This window comes from Arachis hypogaea, chromosome 10, assembly GCF_003086295.3.
Source record: "Arachis hypogaea cultivar Tifrunner chromosome 10, arahy.Tifrunner.gnm2.J5K5, whole genome shotgun sequence".
In the NCBI taxonomy this organism is placed as follows: domain Eukaryota; kingdom Viridiplantae; phylum Streptophyta; class Magnoliopsida; order Fabales; family Fabaceae; genus Arachis; species Arachis hypogaea.
Window position 1 is genome coordinate 303,280 of NC_092045.1, and position 14,478 is coordinate 317,757.

Sequence of the window (14,478 nt, forward strand, 5' to 3'; positions counted from 1 at the left end):
AACCATTAGTCACACAAAAAAATCAACTATAGATTTATATATAAATATATATATTATTGTTTAATTTATTTTTAATATATATTTTATATCCATAATTAATTTAATAACATATATAGCATATGTTTACTTAGAAAAATAAATACTAATTATTATGATAATAATTATTTATTATAATTTAATTTTTTAAATTTTATCAACGTATAATACAGTATACAGGACCAAATATATAACTAAGTACATAAAGTATATCAAAGTGTTTATATTTAAACTAAATTTGTCAATTTCTTTTTATTTTTCAATCATTATAAATTCATAATTATAGAATTGTTTAAAATCTAACAATATTTTTTGATTTGATTCTATGATACCACTTATTTTATTATGTAATATATTTTAACAATGAGATAGAATATTAAAAATAGACTTATTTTAATAAAACTTATATATATTACTTATCTAATAAATAATGTGAAATTAGTTTAACTGTTTTATACTTTAGTTAAAAAATAATTTTGTATTATAAAATATAAAATTAATAAAATAATATGAAATCATTTATAGTTGACTTTTATTTAATAAAATCATTATAATTTAAAATAACTAATTTGGCCTTCTAATTATAAACATAAGAAATATTGTCTATAATTATAATATGAAAAATATGCATAACATTAAATTTTTAGTGCACAATATAAAAAAATTGTAAGGACCATATATTCATAATATTGAGACCCAATTAATAAAATACGTACAATATAAATTTTGATGTATAACACATAAATTTTGATATATAATAAAAAAAATTTTTAAAAATTACATGTTCAAAATGTTGACTCATCCAACTAACAAAACACATTCACATAAAAATTATTTGCTATATACAAAAATTTCTTTATTATTTCAATAAGTTTTTATGCTCTCTAACAAAAATAATTTTTATGCCGAATAAGCGTAGAGAAGAAAAAATGCATCATATACACATGTATAAAATTTTTGTTGAGTTTGTGCCAACTTAATTGAAATTGGTTATAAAAATGCTTATACATATAATATCACGCTAAAATTATGTTAGGTTAATACAAAAAAAATTAGTCATCAAATCAATTATTAATGTAAAATATTTGTTGAGTTACCGAAAATACATTAAAAATAAATTTAACAATACATATATTATTCATATCATCTATCTATTTATAATCTATTAAAAGAGAAATTAAAGTAATTCTACAATTATTTTTGAACATTTGATTTATTTACTTTATTTTGTTACATAAGATTTTTTTTTTCTAAGTGGCCTAACCTTTTATATTTTTACATTTTACTTTAGAATTTTTATTATATTTTTATCTTCTCATAATCTTCTCTCTTTATATGTTAATAGAATTCTTTTAATATTATATTTTTTAATAACTATAATTGAGGTATTAAATTTTGTTTTATTTCTTTATATAAAGTCTATCACTTTTTATTTTTCGTTATTCTTATTATAAAATTGGCATTTAACCTTAATTTTTCTATTTTTTTACTTTTTACTTTTATATAAGTTACCTTATGTTTTCGTTGTTAATATTAAATATTTTTAATAAATATAAATTGAATTAAAATTTAATTTATTTTTTCTTGTCATATATATATATATATATATATATATATATTAGTATATTTTTGTAATGTATTTCATATTATATAATTTATTTATATAAATTTTATTTTAATATTATATATATTATTGGCTCTTCTAATCATATTTTTAGATTTTTAGTGGTTGATTTTTTATGTGTATATAATATTTTTTATTCAGATTTTACTAGGTAGACAATCACTTTTGTGAATAAAGTGAATAATGAATTTTAAAAATTGGCCCAATAAAATAAAAATACACTACACTCCAAATTACCCAATAAAATAAAAACACACTAAATCCCAAATTATCCACCTAAATCTTAAGATTAAGATAATCACTCGTATACTTAGTGAATTGAATATCCGATATATTAATTGTTTACATTGTTTAATATTTTTATTGTCTACATATACTTTTTTTTTTCATAATGACTATATGCTAAGGTGTAACAAATTCTTAAAAGAAATATATTGGTACATAATATTGACTGTTGAATAAAAAATTACAACATATTAGCCTAAACTGGGATGTCAGAAGAAACTTAATAAATTTTAAAAACGTGGAATGAGATTGAAAATTCTTGTCATGCAGAAAAGTTATACATTTCCAAGAGGGAGAAAAAAGATGATATGATATAGTTCAAAAGAAGATATTGAAGCTGTAGTAGTAGTTGGATATAAATAAAAATAATTTATGTTATTCATCTACTAATAAATATCAACAATGATAATAAGTATGACTCTATTAATTTCTTATACTAACTTCTACGGGTATGCTTCTTAGATCCTGTTTTTGTATGTATGTATGTTTTAGAGAAATGAAGAAAATAAACGCAGAAATCAAAGGTAGCCAGGCTGCCACCTTATCTGAATGGTTAATATCTATAAATGCAAACTGTACAAGTTGGTTTGGTAGCAGCCTATAATAAAAAGGGATAGTGACAAATAAAACACCAACAGCATCAAACTCACCTTAGTCTTATTGCTATTAAGTTTTCATTTCCCTCCAGCCTCAGTAGCATACAAAATTTATCTAAGAACTAATTAACACCTACAACTGCTAGGAAGGGACACAAAAAACTGAATAAAGACAATTTCAAGTGCAAGCAGAAAGTAATTTTCTGTATTTCGGCCAATCTTAAACTATTTTCAAAGTTACTTACCATTGTTTATCCCTTATACCTAATAGAATGTCATATGCAAATATAAAATTAATTTATTAATATAAATTATATATTTTATACATATACTATATTTAGTTTCGTATAATTTGGTTTATTAATAATTTTTTTAAAAATGAGTGGAAGCATATTGGTTGGTATAAGAGAAAAGTGTTGTAGTATGAGAAGGAAGCAGCATTGGAATTGGCGTTGTTAATTCTCTGACTCTCATTTCCATTTTCCGTTTTTAATTTCTTCCATCCTCAATCCTCATCATCATGGCCACCATTTTCTTATTCTTTCTCATCATCCTTATCACTCTTCATTCTTCTTCTTCCTCCTTCAATAACAACCACTACCCCAACCCTTCTTCTTCTTCTTCTTCTTCTTCTTCTCCAATATTAAGCAGCGCCACCGCACTTTCCCAGTACCACCAAGTGTTCTTCCTCAAGAACAACAAGAAAGATGATGATGATGGTGACATGATCAAGAAGAGGAGGAGGATCGTCAAGATGATGAAGAAGAAGAGGAACAAGAACAAGAACAAGAACAAGAACTCATTAATTAGTAGTAGCAGCAGCAGCAGCAGAGCATTCTCTGTAATGCTACCAAAGGGATTCGTGCCGCCGTCGGGTTCTTCGCCGTGCCACAACGATCAGCCTAACTCCGCCTACTCCTCCTTCCACTGCCATCTCACTTCACAACGCCCTTGAAATTCAATGCAAACAAGGTTTAATTTTGATCTCACCTTTCTTTATAAATATCAATTTCTTTTCATATCCTATATATCTATCTACCTTTTTCATTATATATATATATATTTTCTGTAATAGGACCCAGGATGCACAACATCAAGATACTAACACCAACCATAACATATATGTGTTCCATTGTAGCAAATTAAACACACTATCTACCTTATCAATTCATTATATTCCCTGCTTATTGTAGCACCAATTATTCATCAAATTAACTTTCTTGCTTTTTAATTTTCTGTTATAATACTTAACTTGCTTTGCTTGTAATATAACTGACCATATATCCTTAAAGTATCTATGTCATATAGAATTATAAATGCTCCAATTAATGGGAGAGTGTGTTACGTTGAGGTATCATGTGAGCTTGCATTATTTCATCTCTCTTCGTCGGGGAAACCAAAAATATATAATAATACAAAAACGATAAACCAATCGTGGCGTTTACTTTGTTTTGTTCTTGTTCATGCATGCATAACGCCATTGAAATGCACAACTACTATTTTTATTACACGTACACCTTGGTTTTCAACAAACTAAATTCATCATTAAACTAAAAAATAAAATAAAATAAAATAAAACGTTTTGTTTCCATATGAGCATGACTACTAGAATGCGTTTTTAGTTTGCTATATAGGGAGCCATGCATGCTATGTTCATTGCCCGATGCAAGAATGTTAATATAACAAGCATATTCTCAGTCAATTTAAAAAAAAAAGGTTATTTACACATTTCAAATAACAAAACAAAAGGTTTATTTTAATTTTTTCACTCACAACTATTCACATAAAAATAATTAGAATTCTTATTTATTTTTTAATTAAATTACTTAATATAATACATTTTTATTTTGAATATTATTTCATATATAACCACTATTCAAATAAGCTTCTCTTCTTTCTTCAGTATAAACTTTCTTAGAGGTGAGGTGATGTGAGGGAAGAGTAAGGGGTACGTAAAATCGAGATTTTAAACTTTTCCTCATTTTAAGGGCTAAGCTGCTATACTTTAGGATCACGGAACCTTTCACTATTTAATTTAATTAAGAAGCAAAATCTTCTCATCATAAGTATTTTCCATTATTCTTTTCACACTATACGCCACCCAACATCATAATAATTAATCGCCAATAACTACAAAATGGCAGAAGGAAGGGAACATTCTATTCACATGTAACACCCTGTCAGCTTTTCTCTCTATATATTAATAAAATAATTGGTCTTCCCTTTTTCTTTTCTTCTTTTTCTTAATTTTCTTTACCATTGTCTAAAAAAAAAAAAACACGCGCCTATTAAATTCCTATATCCGATAAGTGGAAACTTAGGAACAATATATTTCACGTGACTGATTTAATTAAATTTTTATTTAATAGTTTTTTGATATCAATTTCACTTGAGCTTTTATTTAACAATAATTATATTTATTTTATATCATAAAATAGTTAAATTGGACGATGATAATGTTTTAAAAGGTTTTCATGTTGCATTCCTTTAAAGTGAACATTGAAAAATAAACTAGTTTAATTCACATTTAATTATTATTGGACAATTAGATTTGATCTAATTTAATTCTATTCCACTCAATCAAATAATAGAAAAAAAAAAAGAATTAGGAATGAAATTGGTGTAGGATGTAAAAGTATATATGTACATAAAAATGTGGTATGTGTTTGTTTTAGAATGGGAAGAATATAATCAATGATTGGATTGATCCCACATGGTGAGAAGATACTTCTGGCACTTGCTGCAACAGGTGGCATTAACATACAAGAAACCAGGGTGTGCCCTTTTGGTCCTTGTTGAAGTGGACAAAAGGCTCTCATGGCGCTTATTCTTGAGGTTGTGTCTGAACTCAAGTGCCAGCTGCTCAAACACTTCCACCTCAAACATGTTGATGGTCACGTTGGGCTTCATCTTATCCCTCACAAATGCAAAAGCCAATTGATCTCTTGGGTTGAATGCCTCCAACTCATTGAACATTAGGCAAGAGAACAGGTTACTTCCCACTCCATGCCTCCGAAGGATCACAGCACTATCTGGCACATCTGTCCAAAACATAACACAATCTCATGCATCTTAATTAATTATTCTTTCTCTATTTACCTCTCATCTCTGCCCCCAAAGCAAAGAAGATGACCTTTGGGACCACATTTCACGGAGTAGCCGTGATTACTTTTTGGTGATCTACTTTTTTTCACTATTATTTAATGAAATTCATGGGAAGTACCTTCCCCTATTGAAGCCATTCCAATCCTAACGGCGGCATAACTTGTCACGTTCCTTAAAATAACAACTATTAAATTCAATGTAACTTGCAAAAGTCAAATGCTATAGTTTACGTAATGAAAAAGTCTAGAGTACCAGCACTTTTATTAAAATTTAGTCAGCACTTAACCATCAAAAGAAAAATGAGTAATTATACGTCATTAGATGTTATTTACACCATTAAAATTATTGATGATGGCTAATTGATGGCTATACATCACAAATTCTGCTGCCCTAGCACTCTTTGTATGTAATTATAGATACATATTGGATTATACTTACCAAGCAAGTAACCATCATGGTAATTATTTTTTGAAATTTCAAAGTTACCTGAAGCATAAGGGAGCTTGGATGGGGACCATGGTTGGAGTCCATGTTCACAGTAGGTCTCCATTTGGTGCTTCAAGGCGTTAATATCCCACCATTTCTTCCATCGGGCAGTTGCCATTGCTTCTTCCATGGTGTGAAGAAAAAAAGGATGTTTTGATATAGCCATGTCCACATTCTGAGATATAACAAGCGAATGAATCAACAGCAAAGGATCAACCACAAGCTGCAACTTTGCATCCACCCAAATGCTGAATTTCGAATTTGGGAACAGCCTATGGACTAAGTATTTTGGTATGATCCCATTCATTGCTGGGCTCTCATACAACTCCTCCTTCGCAACCTTAACAATCCTCCACACACCTATCTTATGTTCTCTTGATTCCCTCCCTATCATTCCATGATCTTCAAGACCCTTCATTGTCACCTCATCTATGAACATGAAGAAACACACTTCTTCCACTGTTTTCCCACCAATTCCCTTCGGTTGCCGTATCTTGTCATGGTCATTGAAGATTGCTGAAACTACTACTACACCATCACACTTCTCCATCGCAATTCGATCTAAATCAAGCCTCAAAGTGCATCATAATTCACATGATTTATGACCGGAATCATGAAATCTAAGCATACTATTATCAAACATCAAATCATGAAAATTCGGAACTCACCGGAATCACTGATTGGAAATTTCTTGAGAAATCCGCAGGGTACTTGAGTGTGATCAATTTGACGATCGAAATAAGAGAACCTCGCCTTGGTGCTCAAATTCCCACCAAAACTCTCTGCATTCCCCTGCATGTAGCGCAGAGCACTCGACTCCTCAGCTGATGAAGAGTCCTGGATCAAATTCTTGATCTCCTTCACAACATCCAAGTAATCTGAATCCGATAACCACAATCCATTAGTGGAAATTCTTCAGCTTTATCACAACAACAACACAAATTCAGCATTTTCTATATTGGGAGAGAATCAAACAGAACAGAGGAATTGAAGCAGACCACCTGAAAAGAAAATAGGAGAAGTGCATGTAGAACGTGTGGTTGAGACAGCATACTTGTGCTCTCCATAGGAGGAAGGGTAAGAGAAGAGAGGATCCTGAATTGGATCCAAAGGGGAAGATCTGAATAAGCATTTGGATTGAGAGAGGATGGTGTAGAGAGCGAGGAAAAGAGTTGTGAAGAGGTATAACAGAGAAAAACAGAGGAGCTTGGATTGGAAGATTAGAGGTTTGGTAGTGGTAATCAGCTTCCCCATAAACTCTGTTTTATTATTTTTCTGTTTAATGGCATTCTTAGTTTTGCTCTTCCTCAGAAAAAAGAGGGCATTGATGATGAGTGAACACCAATTTGTTCATATGTGTAATGTGTGCCTAGAAAAAGGACGGTTTTTGGGCCCTGCATAAAAGTGGGGGTATTCTCGCAAGTTAGTTCGAAAGCAACAAAACCTGAATCGGTCAAGATTAGATAAAGACAAATATATAATATTTAAAACAAGGTTTAGGTTAGGCGGCGCTATTAAAATCTTAATTAAATTTAAGAACAAGTTGATTGCATGGTGTCATTATCAACGTTGGTATTCCTTTATCGTATTTTGTTATTTGGTAGAATATGTATGTATTGTAAAGATGAGTTTTTTTCCTTAATCAATGGGCCATTAGCTATAGAATTCATGAATATTTTACTTTATTAAACAAATCAATGATTCCCTTTCATAGTTGTCGTTGATTCTTAATTATTGTTATTTCAATAATACCTACCCTGAAAGTTGTTAATAATAATTGAACGCATGAAAATATATGTATGTAGTATTTTATTAAAATAAATAAATACAGCACTTTGATATTAATACAGATTGATTTAGAGTTTACATAATAAAGCATAGTAGGTGAAATGATTGTAGTGCAGATTATTTGGGGTAATGGTGGGATTTGATTATGGCGTGGTGAAGTCGTTTGACTTTTTGTTGAAAGTCGTCGAAATCTTGAGAGGGTGAAGCCTCGAGAAAACGTGGGACATATAGTAGATCAAAATGCACATGAGGGTCAATTACTTGAACGTATTGGTCCCAAGAGGCTAGGGCGTCATCCCTTTTGCCCAGCATTTCCTGTATCATTGCCTGTGAAAACAGAGCGAGTCAGAAACAGCAGAGCATGATTATTGAGAGATGTACGTACGGTACGTACCTTGTATAGTGGGCGCCGTGCATCTTTAAGAAACTCATCTTCCAAGCAAGTACATTTCAAGGCCTCTTCAAACTTCCCCTACCATCATGTATATATAAAATTTACAAGCGTATCTTAGGTAATTAATGACTTTTTTGAATAACATGAATAATAAGTTTTAAAATTGACTCAATTCAACTAAAACACACTATATCCTAAATTATTCAATCTTAACGATATATTCATTATTCATATTATTTAATATTTTCATTTTCCATCTGTACTCTTCCAAAACTTAATTATTAATACTTTCTTTCATGAACCTTTCATTTTCTTGTTCCATTTAAATAAATACCTTGTAAATCAGCATTTCAACCAGTAGCATTTCGAACTCGTAAGCTTCGTGTGATTTATTTACATCATTCGCTCCTTTGATTGCTCTTGTAAGAATTTCCACTGCCGAATCTTCTCTGCCACTCATTTCCAGCTTCGCCACCGTTTTCTTCAAATTCAATATATACAGTTAGAAAAGAAATTAAGAAAGAAAGAAAGAAAGAGTTGATTGAAGAAGGTGTGAAACCTGAAGCATGACTAAATCGGGATGTTCTCGTTCAAGTAAAGTCTCTAGAAGCTTCTCAGCTTTGTCAAGTGTTTCTGGATTCGCTTTAGCCGCTTTGAAATCCTCCAATCTCTGCCGTGCTAGCGCTCCACTATGTACAATATCCGCAGCCAAGTAGCTCCTTACGTCATCATCGTTTGTGGGCCTCGGCCTGGGCCTGGGCCCGATGGGCCTTCTCTTTCTCTTTATGATATACCAAATCCATAGGGACACACACCCAAGGATCACATACACTGTAGCTGTCCTCCCATCTATCTCATACTTTGATGTCATGCAATTCCTCACACATTCGCTCAAACTTTGAGCAAACCAAAAATTAGAAAATTTTTCTATTACTTGCTTCATCATTACACTCCATAGTAATTCCATGTGAAATCAACTTTCATGTTTTCTCAGTGTGTGTCTGTGTGTATATATTATGCTTCTCAAATGCTATCAATTAAGCATATGATTCTAGTCTTGGAAGGCATGCAAAGAAATGTATATACCTTTTTCTCAGATATATTTTCCTTTCTCCAAGCAAAGATTTATATTCGAAATGAAAAGATCTCAACCTTTCTCATAGGTGTGTTGTAATGTGGAAACCATTCTATCAGGAAATGTAAAGATTACTAAAATTAGCCTAAAACATTATCAGTTTCTCAAGATGAAGGCTGGCAAGATTTAATCTGTTAATTCGTGACAATGTTTTCTAAGACAATATAAGCATCTATCAGATCTCTATAGTCCGTCTTGTGTACTTTAATTTCGAAGTTTATTTTTATATTAAAGTTAACATAAATTCACCTATTTTATATCATACATATGCTTTTTAGAATTTATAATTTAAAAGAATTATTATTAATTGAAGTATTATGATGTGTATCACATTCTTATAAGATATGACATATTATAGCAAGAATTAAGTAATTAAGAATACCTCACAAAATTTAAAAAAAAAAGGATGATATAATGGTATACAGTTAAGAACTAGTTCTGCTCTCTCTATATATATGACAAAAGATTTTACTTGAAACATCAGTATTTACATCCCTGATTATCAATTTCAACTATATTGATTTCAGCTTCCTTTAACATAATTCCTCCGATAGTTTCAAGATTCATTTCTTGCATTTTTATTAGATCTGAGATTCTTCCAACAATAACGTAAATGCCGGAAATTAGGAGTGAATTTATAGAATGCTATGTATAAATGCTGCTTAGCACATTTTTCACACATTTTTCCAATTTAACACCATCATAGACTTGGCAAGCAAAAAGCAATGTAGGCCATGCAGTTGCGTCGTCCTTAATAGGCAAGCTTTCGATTAATTTGTGCGCTTAATAAGCAATGAGAGATCCATAATGTTCAACTCGTGGTGAAAAGCCATATTTGCAAACCATGCTCTTAAAAATTTCCATCCCATCAATTACAAGCCCTCCATGGCTACAAGCACTGAGAACTGCCAAGAAAGTAACCTCATTTGGTCTAAACCCTTCACTCTCCATTCTGTTGAAAAGCTTAGCAGCATTAGTTGGCTGGCCATGAATTCCATGACCTGAAATCATGGTTGTCCCTGCTTTTATGTCTTTACCCTTCATCCTCTCAAAAATGTCCGTAGCCTTGTCTAGAAAGTCACATTTGGCATATGCATTAACAAGTGCTGTTCCAAGAACTGCATCCAGCTCTAGTTTCTCCTCTTCTATAAAACTAGTAACGTATCGTACTATTTGCATAGATTTGAAAGCATGGCAACCCGACTAAGGTAGATAAATTAGGTTTAAGACTTTCAAGTCTCATTTGCTGCAGCAATCTCACTGCTTCTCTAAGCATCCCATTTCTTGCATACTTACCAATCAAACAGTTCTACAAATATCACATTCTTTTGAGCAACACCATCAAAAACTCGATGCGCCAAATAGATACGACCCATTCTTGCATAGAGATCAATCAATACAGTAAGAACATTCAAATTAGAAATAAGTCCAAGTCGGATATAGTAACCATGGAGACACTTGCCTCTAAGAAAATCCCGCGTGTCAGCAGTTGCTGACAAAAGACTTAATGCAGTTGCAACTCTGTCTTGGACCTTGCAGCAACGCATCTTCCGAAACAAATGAAAGGTCAGCTTAGGTTGAGAAGCAAGAAGGTGGCAAGCCATCAAAGTGTTCCATGAGACCAAGTTATTTCATTGGGAAAATTCATCAAACAGATTGTGGGGTTGGAAGTTCTTTCTACCTCACTTCTCATTCATATCAGTTCCATTAATTATATAGCTGCTCTCCATTTGCAATTTCACAAGGTGTAATTTCAAAAATATATTACATGCACACTATAATTTACTTATTATTATGTATATGTTTTAATTTTAATATATATTTTATACCAATAATCAATTCATAATTTTTAATATAAATGTAGCCTGAGTGAATTGATTTTAATATAAGCCTTCCACAAATATTATTATCCACTTGTTGACAAAGTTGGAAAGGTACTCCGCATAATTCATGTTTTTACATTATTGTAACAGTTGAATAATAGAAAACATATAATGGAATAATGACATACAGTTGAATATAATTGAGGTATGAATGGACAGTTAAGCTACTTTTTTGCAGATGAATCGGATACATGCAGCATAATAAGCTTAAGAATGATTATGATTTATGAAGTAGCACTTCACATGGTAGACTTATGTAACTTATATCTAATGGGACCCCAACCCCAACTTGTTATGATACTATTAATCAAATCTCAGTAAAGCCCAAATTACTGTTGAGTCTGCAGCGGAATTTTGACTTCTAATAGCTACAAAGTAATATGAAATTGAACACTACTCACAATAATGCACTCGCTATATAATTATTAAAGAGAAAAGGAAATAAAATAAAATAATAATAATAATATGAAAAGAAGATGTGAATATATATAGTTGTTATTGTTGATGATGATTGAATTGAAATTCTACAAACGTTTATATAGTGGTTATATGCTATAATTTCAATGGATAGAAACAAAACTTTCCTATAATAACTCTTAGCCTTCCTTTTCTTAGCCTTCCTTTTCTTTCTCTCTCCCTCACAATTCTCCACCTCGTTCACAATTTGAAATCTATGCAAATTTTGGACGATCAAAGAATTGTATTCGTATTCGGTTGCATCATTTGACAATGACTGCCTAACATGGAACAATATTGAGTAATTTCAAACAGTGTTGGAACTTGCTTCCTGACACCACTTTAGTCAACATGTCAGCGGGATTTTCATCCGTGTGTACTTTTACAAGAGAAATGTCACCTTTCTCCATAACATCACGCACGAAGTGATATCTAACATCAATATGCTTGGTACGAGCATGATGAACCTGATTTTTAGCCAAATGAATTGCACTTTGACTATCACAACTCAGATTCACGCAATCTTGCTTCAACCCTAAATCATCTAGAAGACCTCTTAGCCACAATGCTTCTTTCACCCCTTCTGCTACTGCCATGTACTCAGCTTCTGTAGTAGATAGTGCCACTGTAGCTTGTAACATCGATCGCCAACTAACTGGAGCACCTTGTATTTTATATACATAACCAGTCGTAGAACGTCTTCTATCTAGATCACCAGCATAATCAGAATCAACAAAGCCGCTGATTTGACATGATTTTCCACTAAAGCATAAACCTGTGTCAATGGTACCCTTCAAGTATCTTAATATCCACTTGACTGCTTCCCAGTGTGCCTTACCCGGGTTTGCCATGAATCTGCTAACAACACTGACTGCCTGTGAAATATCTGGGCGTGTACATACCATAGCATACATTAGGCTACCGACTGCACTAGCATAAGGTACATTTTCCATGTAAGCCTTATCCTCTGCTGTTGTGGGAGATTGTTTACCAGAGAGCCTAAAATGTGGAGCCAACGGCGTTACCACCGATTTAGCATTTTTCATTTCAAACCTTTCAATGACGCGCTCAATGTATCCTCTTTGGCTCAAGAACAATTTTTGGCTTGATCTCTCTCTTTTAATTTCCATGCCTAATATTTTTCGTGCAGCACCCAAGTCTTTTGTTTCAAATTCTTTACCAAGTTGAACCTTTAACATATCTATCTCTACCTTGCTCTTAGAGGCAATAAGCATGTCATCCACATACAATAGAAGATAGATATAATCACCTCCAGGAAGCTTACGAATGTATACACAACAATCATAATTACTTCTGGAAAAATTTTGTTTTAACATAAAGGAGTCAAATCGCTTATACCATTGCCGAGGAGATTGTTTTAATCCATATAGCGATTTCCTCAAGCGACATACCTGACTTTCTTTACCCTCAACCTTGAAACCCTCAGGTTGATACATGTAGATTTCTTCCTCTAAGTCACCGTGCAAGAATGCAGTCTTCACGTCTAGTTGTTCCAACTCAAGATTACTATGAGCAACAAGACTTAAAAGCACCCTTATGGAAGTGTGTTTCACCACAGGAGAAAATATCTCATTGTAATCAACACCTTCTTTCTGTGCAAATCCCTTTGCTACTAACCTAGCTTTGAATCTTGTACCATCTGACTTAGTAGGATCTTCTTTTCTTTTATACACCCACTTACAACCAATTGCAGTCTTTCCCACGGCAATGGGACCACATCCCATGTCTTGTTCTTATGAAGAGATTGCATCTCTTCCTCCATAGCGACAAACCAACTCTCTCTATCTTTGTCTTTGATAGCATGTTTGAAGGTGACCGGCTCATCATCCTCCACTGAGAGTGCATAATCTACCAGGTTTAGCTGCCCATAATGTCTCAAAGGCTTGTCTGACCCGAACTTCTGAACAAATTTATAATTCCTCTTTGGCCTAGTAGATGCCAAAGAATCCTGCTGCTGCTGTTGTAATGAATGTGCATTTTCTCGCTGAATTTCCTCATGATCAAGTTCATCTTCTGCGTCATCTCGAGTAGCATTAGGATGCTCCACCTGAACATTATTAGAGTCTATTTGTTGGTATTTAGACTCTATCTCCACCACTTGAGTATTTGAAGTTTTTCCAACATCACCATCATCTGGCACCACATCTTTAGACAAAGCTACCATAGATCGTTCATCAAAGGTAACATCCTTGCTAATTACAAACTTAGAATCATTTACACTCCAGAGGCGATAGCCTTGAACCCCTCTTGGATACCCCAAAAAGATTGCCTTCTTAGCTCTATCATCAAGCTTATTATCTTTAACATGATAGTAGGCTGTGCATCCAAAGACTCTGAGTTTCTCGTAATCTGCATGTTCCCCTGACCATACCTTATAAGGTGTGTCTCCATCTAGAGAAGAATGTGGAGATCGATTCACTATGTAGCAAGCTGTAGCAATCGATTCTGCCCACCATTCTCTGCCTAACCCAGAATTAGAGCGCATACACCTTGCCTTCTCAAGTAGCGTACGATTCAGTCGTTCGGCGACTCCATTCTGTTGTGGTGTTTCTCTAACTGTCCAGTGTTTTGTAATGCCTTCTCGGTCACAAAACTCCTTGAAAGCCCCATCCGTGTACTCTGTGCCATTATCAGATCGTAGAGTTTTCAGCTTCCTACCTGTTTGGTTT

The 14,478-nt window shown here is 32.7% G+C and overlaps 3 protein-coding genes and 1 non-coding gene across 5 annotated transcripts; 1 reads left to right on the forward strand and 3 right to left on the reverse strand.

Annotated features, from left to right (window-relative positions):
* Positions 1 to 2,971: 2,971 nt before the first annotated feature.
* LOC112718100 (uncharacterized) lies at positions 2,972 to 3,866 on the forward strand. The gene is made up of 2 exons (XR_011866250.1): positions 2,972 to 3,513; positions 3,617 to 3,866. It is a non-coding gene; the product is annotated as an uncharacterized protein (transcript).
* Positions 3,867 to 5,146: 1,280 nt separating this feature from the next.
* LOC112714316 (alkaline ceramidase TOD1) lies at positions 5,147 to 7,588 on the reverse strand. 2 transcript variants are annotated; one of them, XM_025765889.3, is made up of 4 exons: positions 7,134 to 7,588; positions 6,801 to 7,010; positions 6,133 to 6,693; positions 5,147 to 5,582 (listed from the first exon to the last, which is right to left on the reverse strand). In XM_025765889.3, the coding sequence occupies exons 1-4, from the start codon at positions 7,384 to 7,386 to the stop codon at positions 5,233 to 5,235; spliced, it is 1,374 nt and encodes a 457-aa protein (XP_025621674.1). In that variant the 5' UTR covers positions 7,387 to 7,588; the 3' UTR covers positions 5,147 to 5,232. The 2 variants fall into 2 exon arrangements, with proteins under 2 accessions (XP_025621674.1, XP_025621675.1); XM_025765890.3 differs by having other exon boundaries at positions 6,801 to 7,051; positions 7,134 to 7,567.
* Positions 7,589 to 7,924: 336 nt separating this feature from the next.
* On the reverse strand, positions 7,925 to 9,590 carry LOC112714318 (uncharacterized). The gene is made up of 4 exons (XM_025765891.3): positions 8,874 to 9,590; positions 8,649 to 8,795; positions 8,315 to 8,392; positions 7,925 to 8,247 (listed from the first exon to the last, which is right to left on the reverse strand). Exons 1-4 carry the CDS (start codon positions 9,279 to 9,281, stop codon positions 8,038 to 8,040), a joined length of 843 nt encoding a protein of 280 aa, XP_025621676.1. The 5' UTR covers positions 9,282 to 9,590; the 3' UTR covers positions 7,925 to 8,037.
* A 642-nt stretch (positions 9,591 to 10,232) lies between these two features.
* Positions 10,233 to 10,996, reverse strand: LOC112718401 (pentatricopeptide repeat-containing protein At1g26900, mitochondrial-like). Its single transcript, XM_025770169.1, has 2 exons — positions 10,746 to 10,996; positions 10,233 to 10,602 (listed from the first exon to the last, which is right to left on the reverse strand). The coding sequence occupies exons 1-2, from the start codon at positions 10,994 to 10,996 to the stop codon at positions 10,233 to 10,235; spliced, it is 621 nt and encodes a 206-aa protein (XP_025625954.1).
* Between the last annotated feature and the right edge of the window lie 3,482 nt (positions 10,997 to 14,478).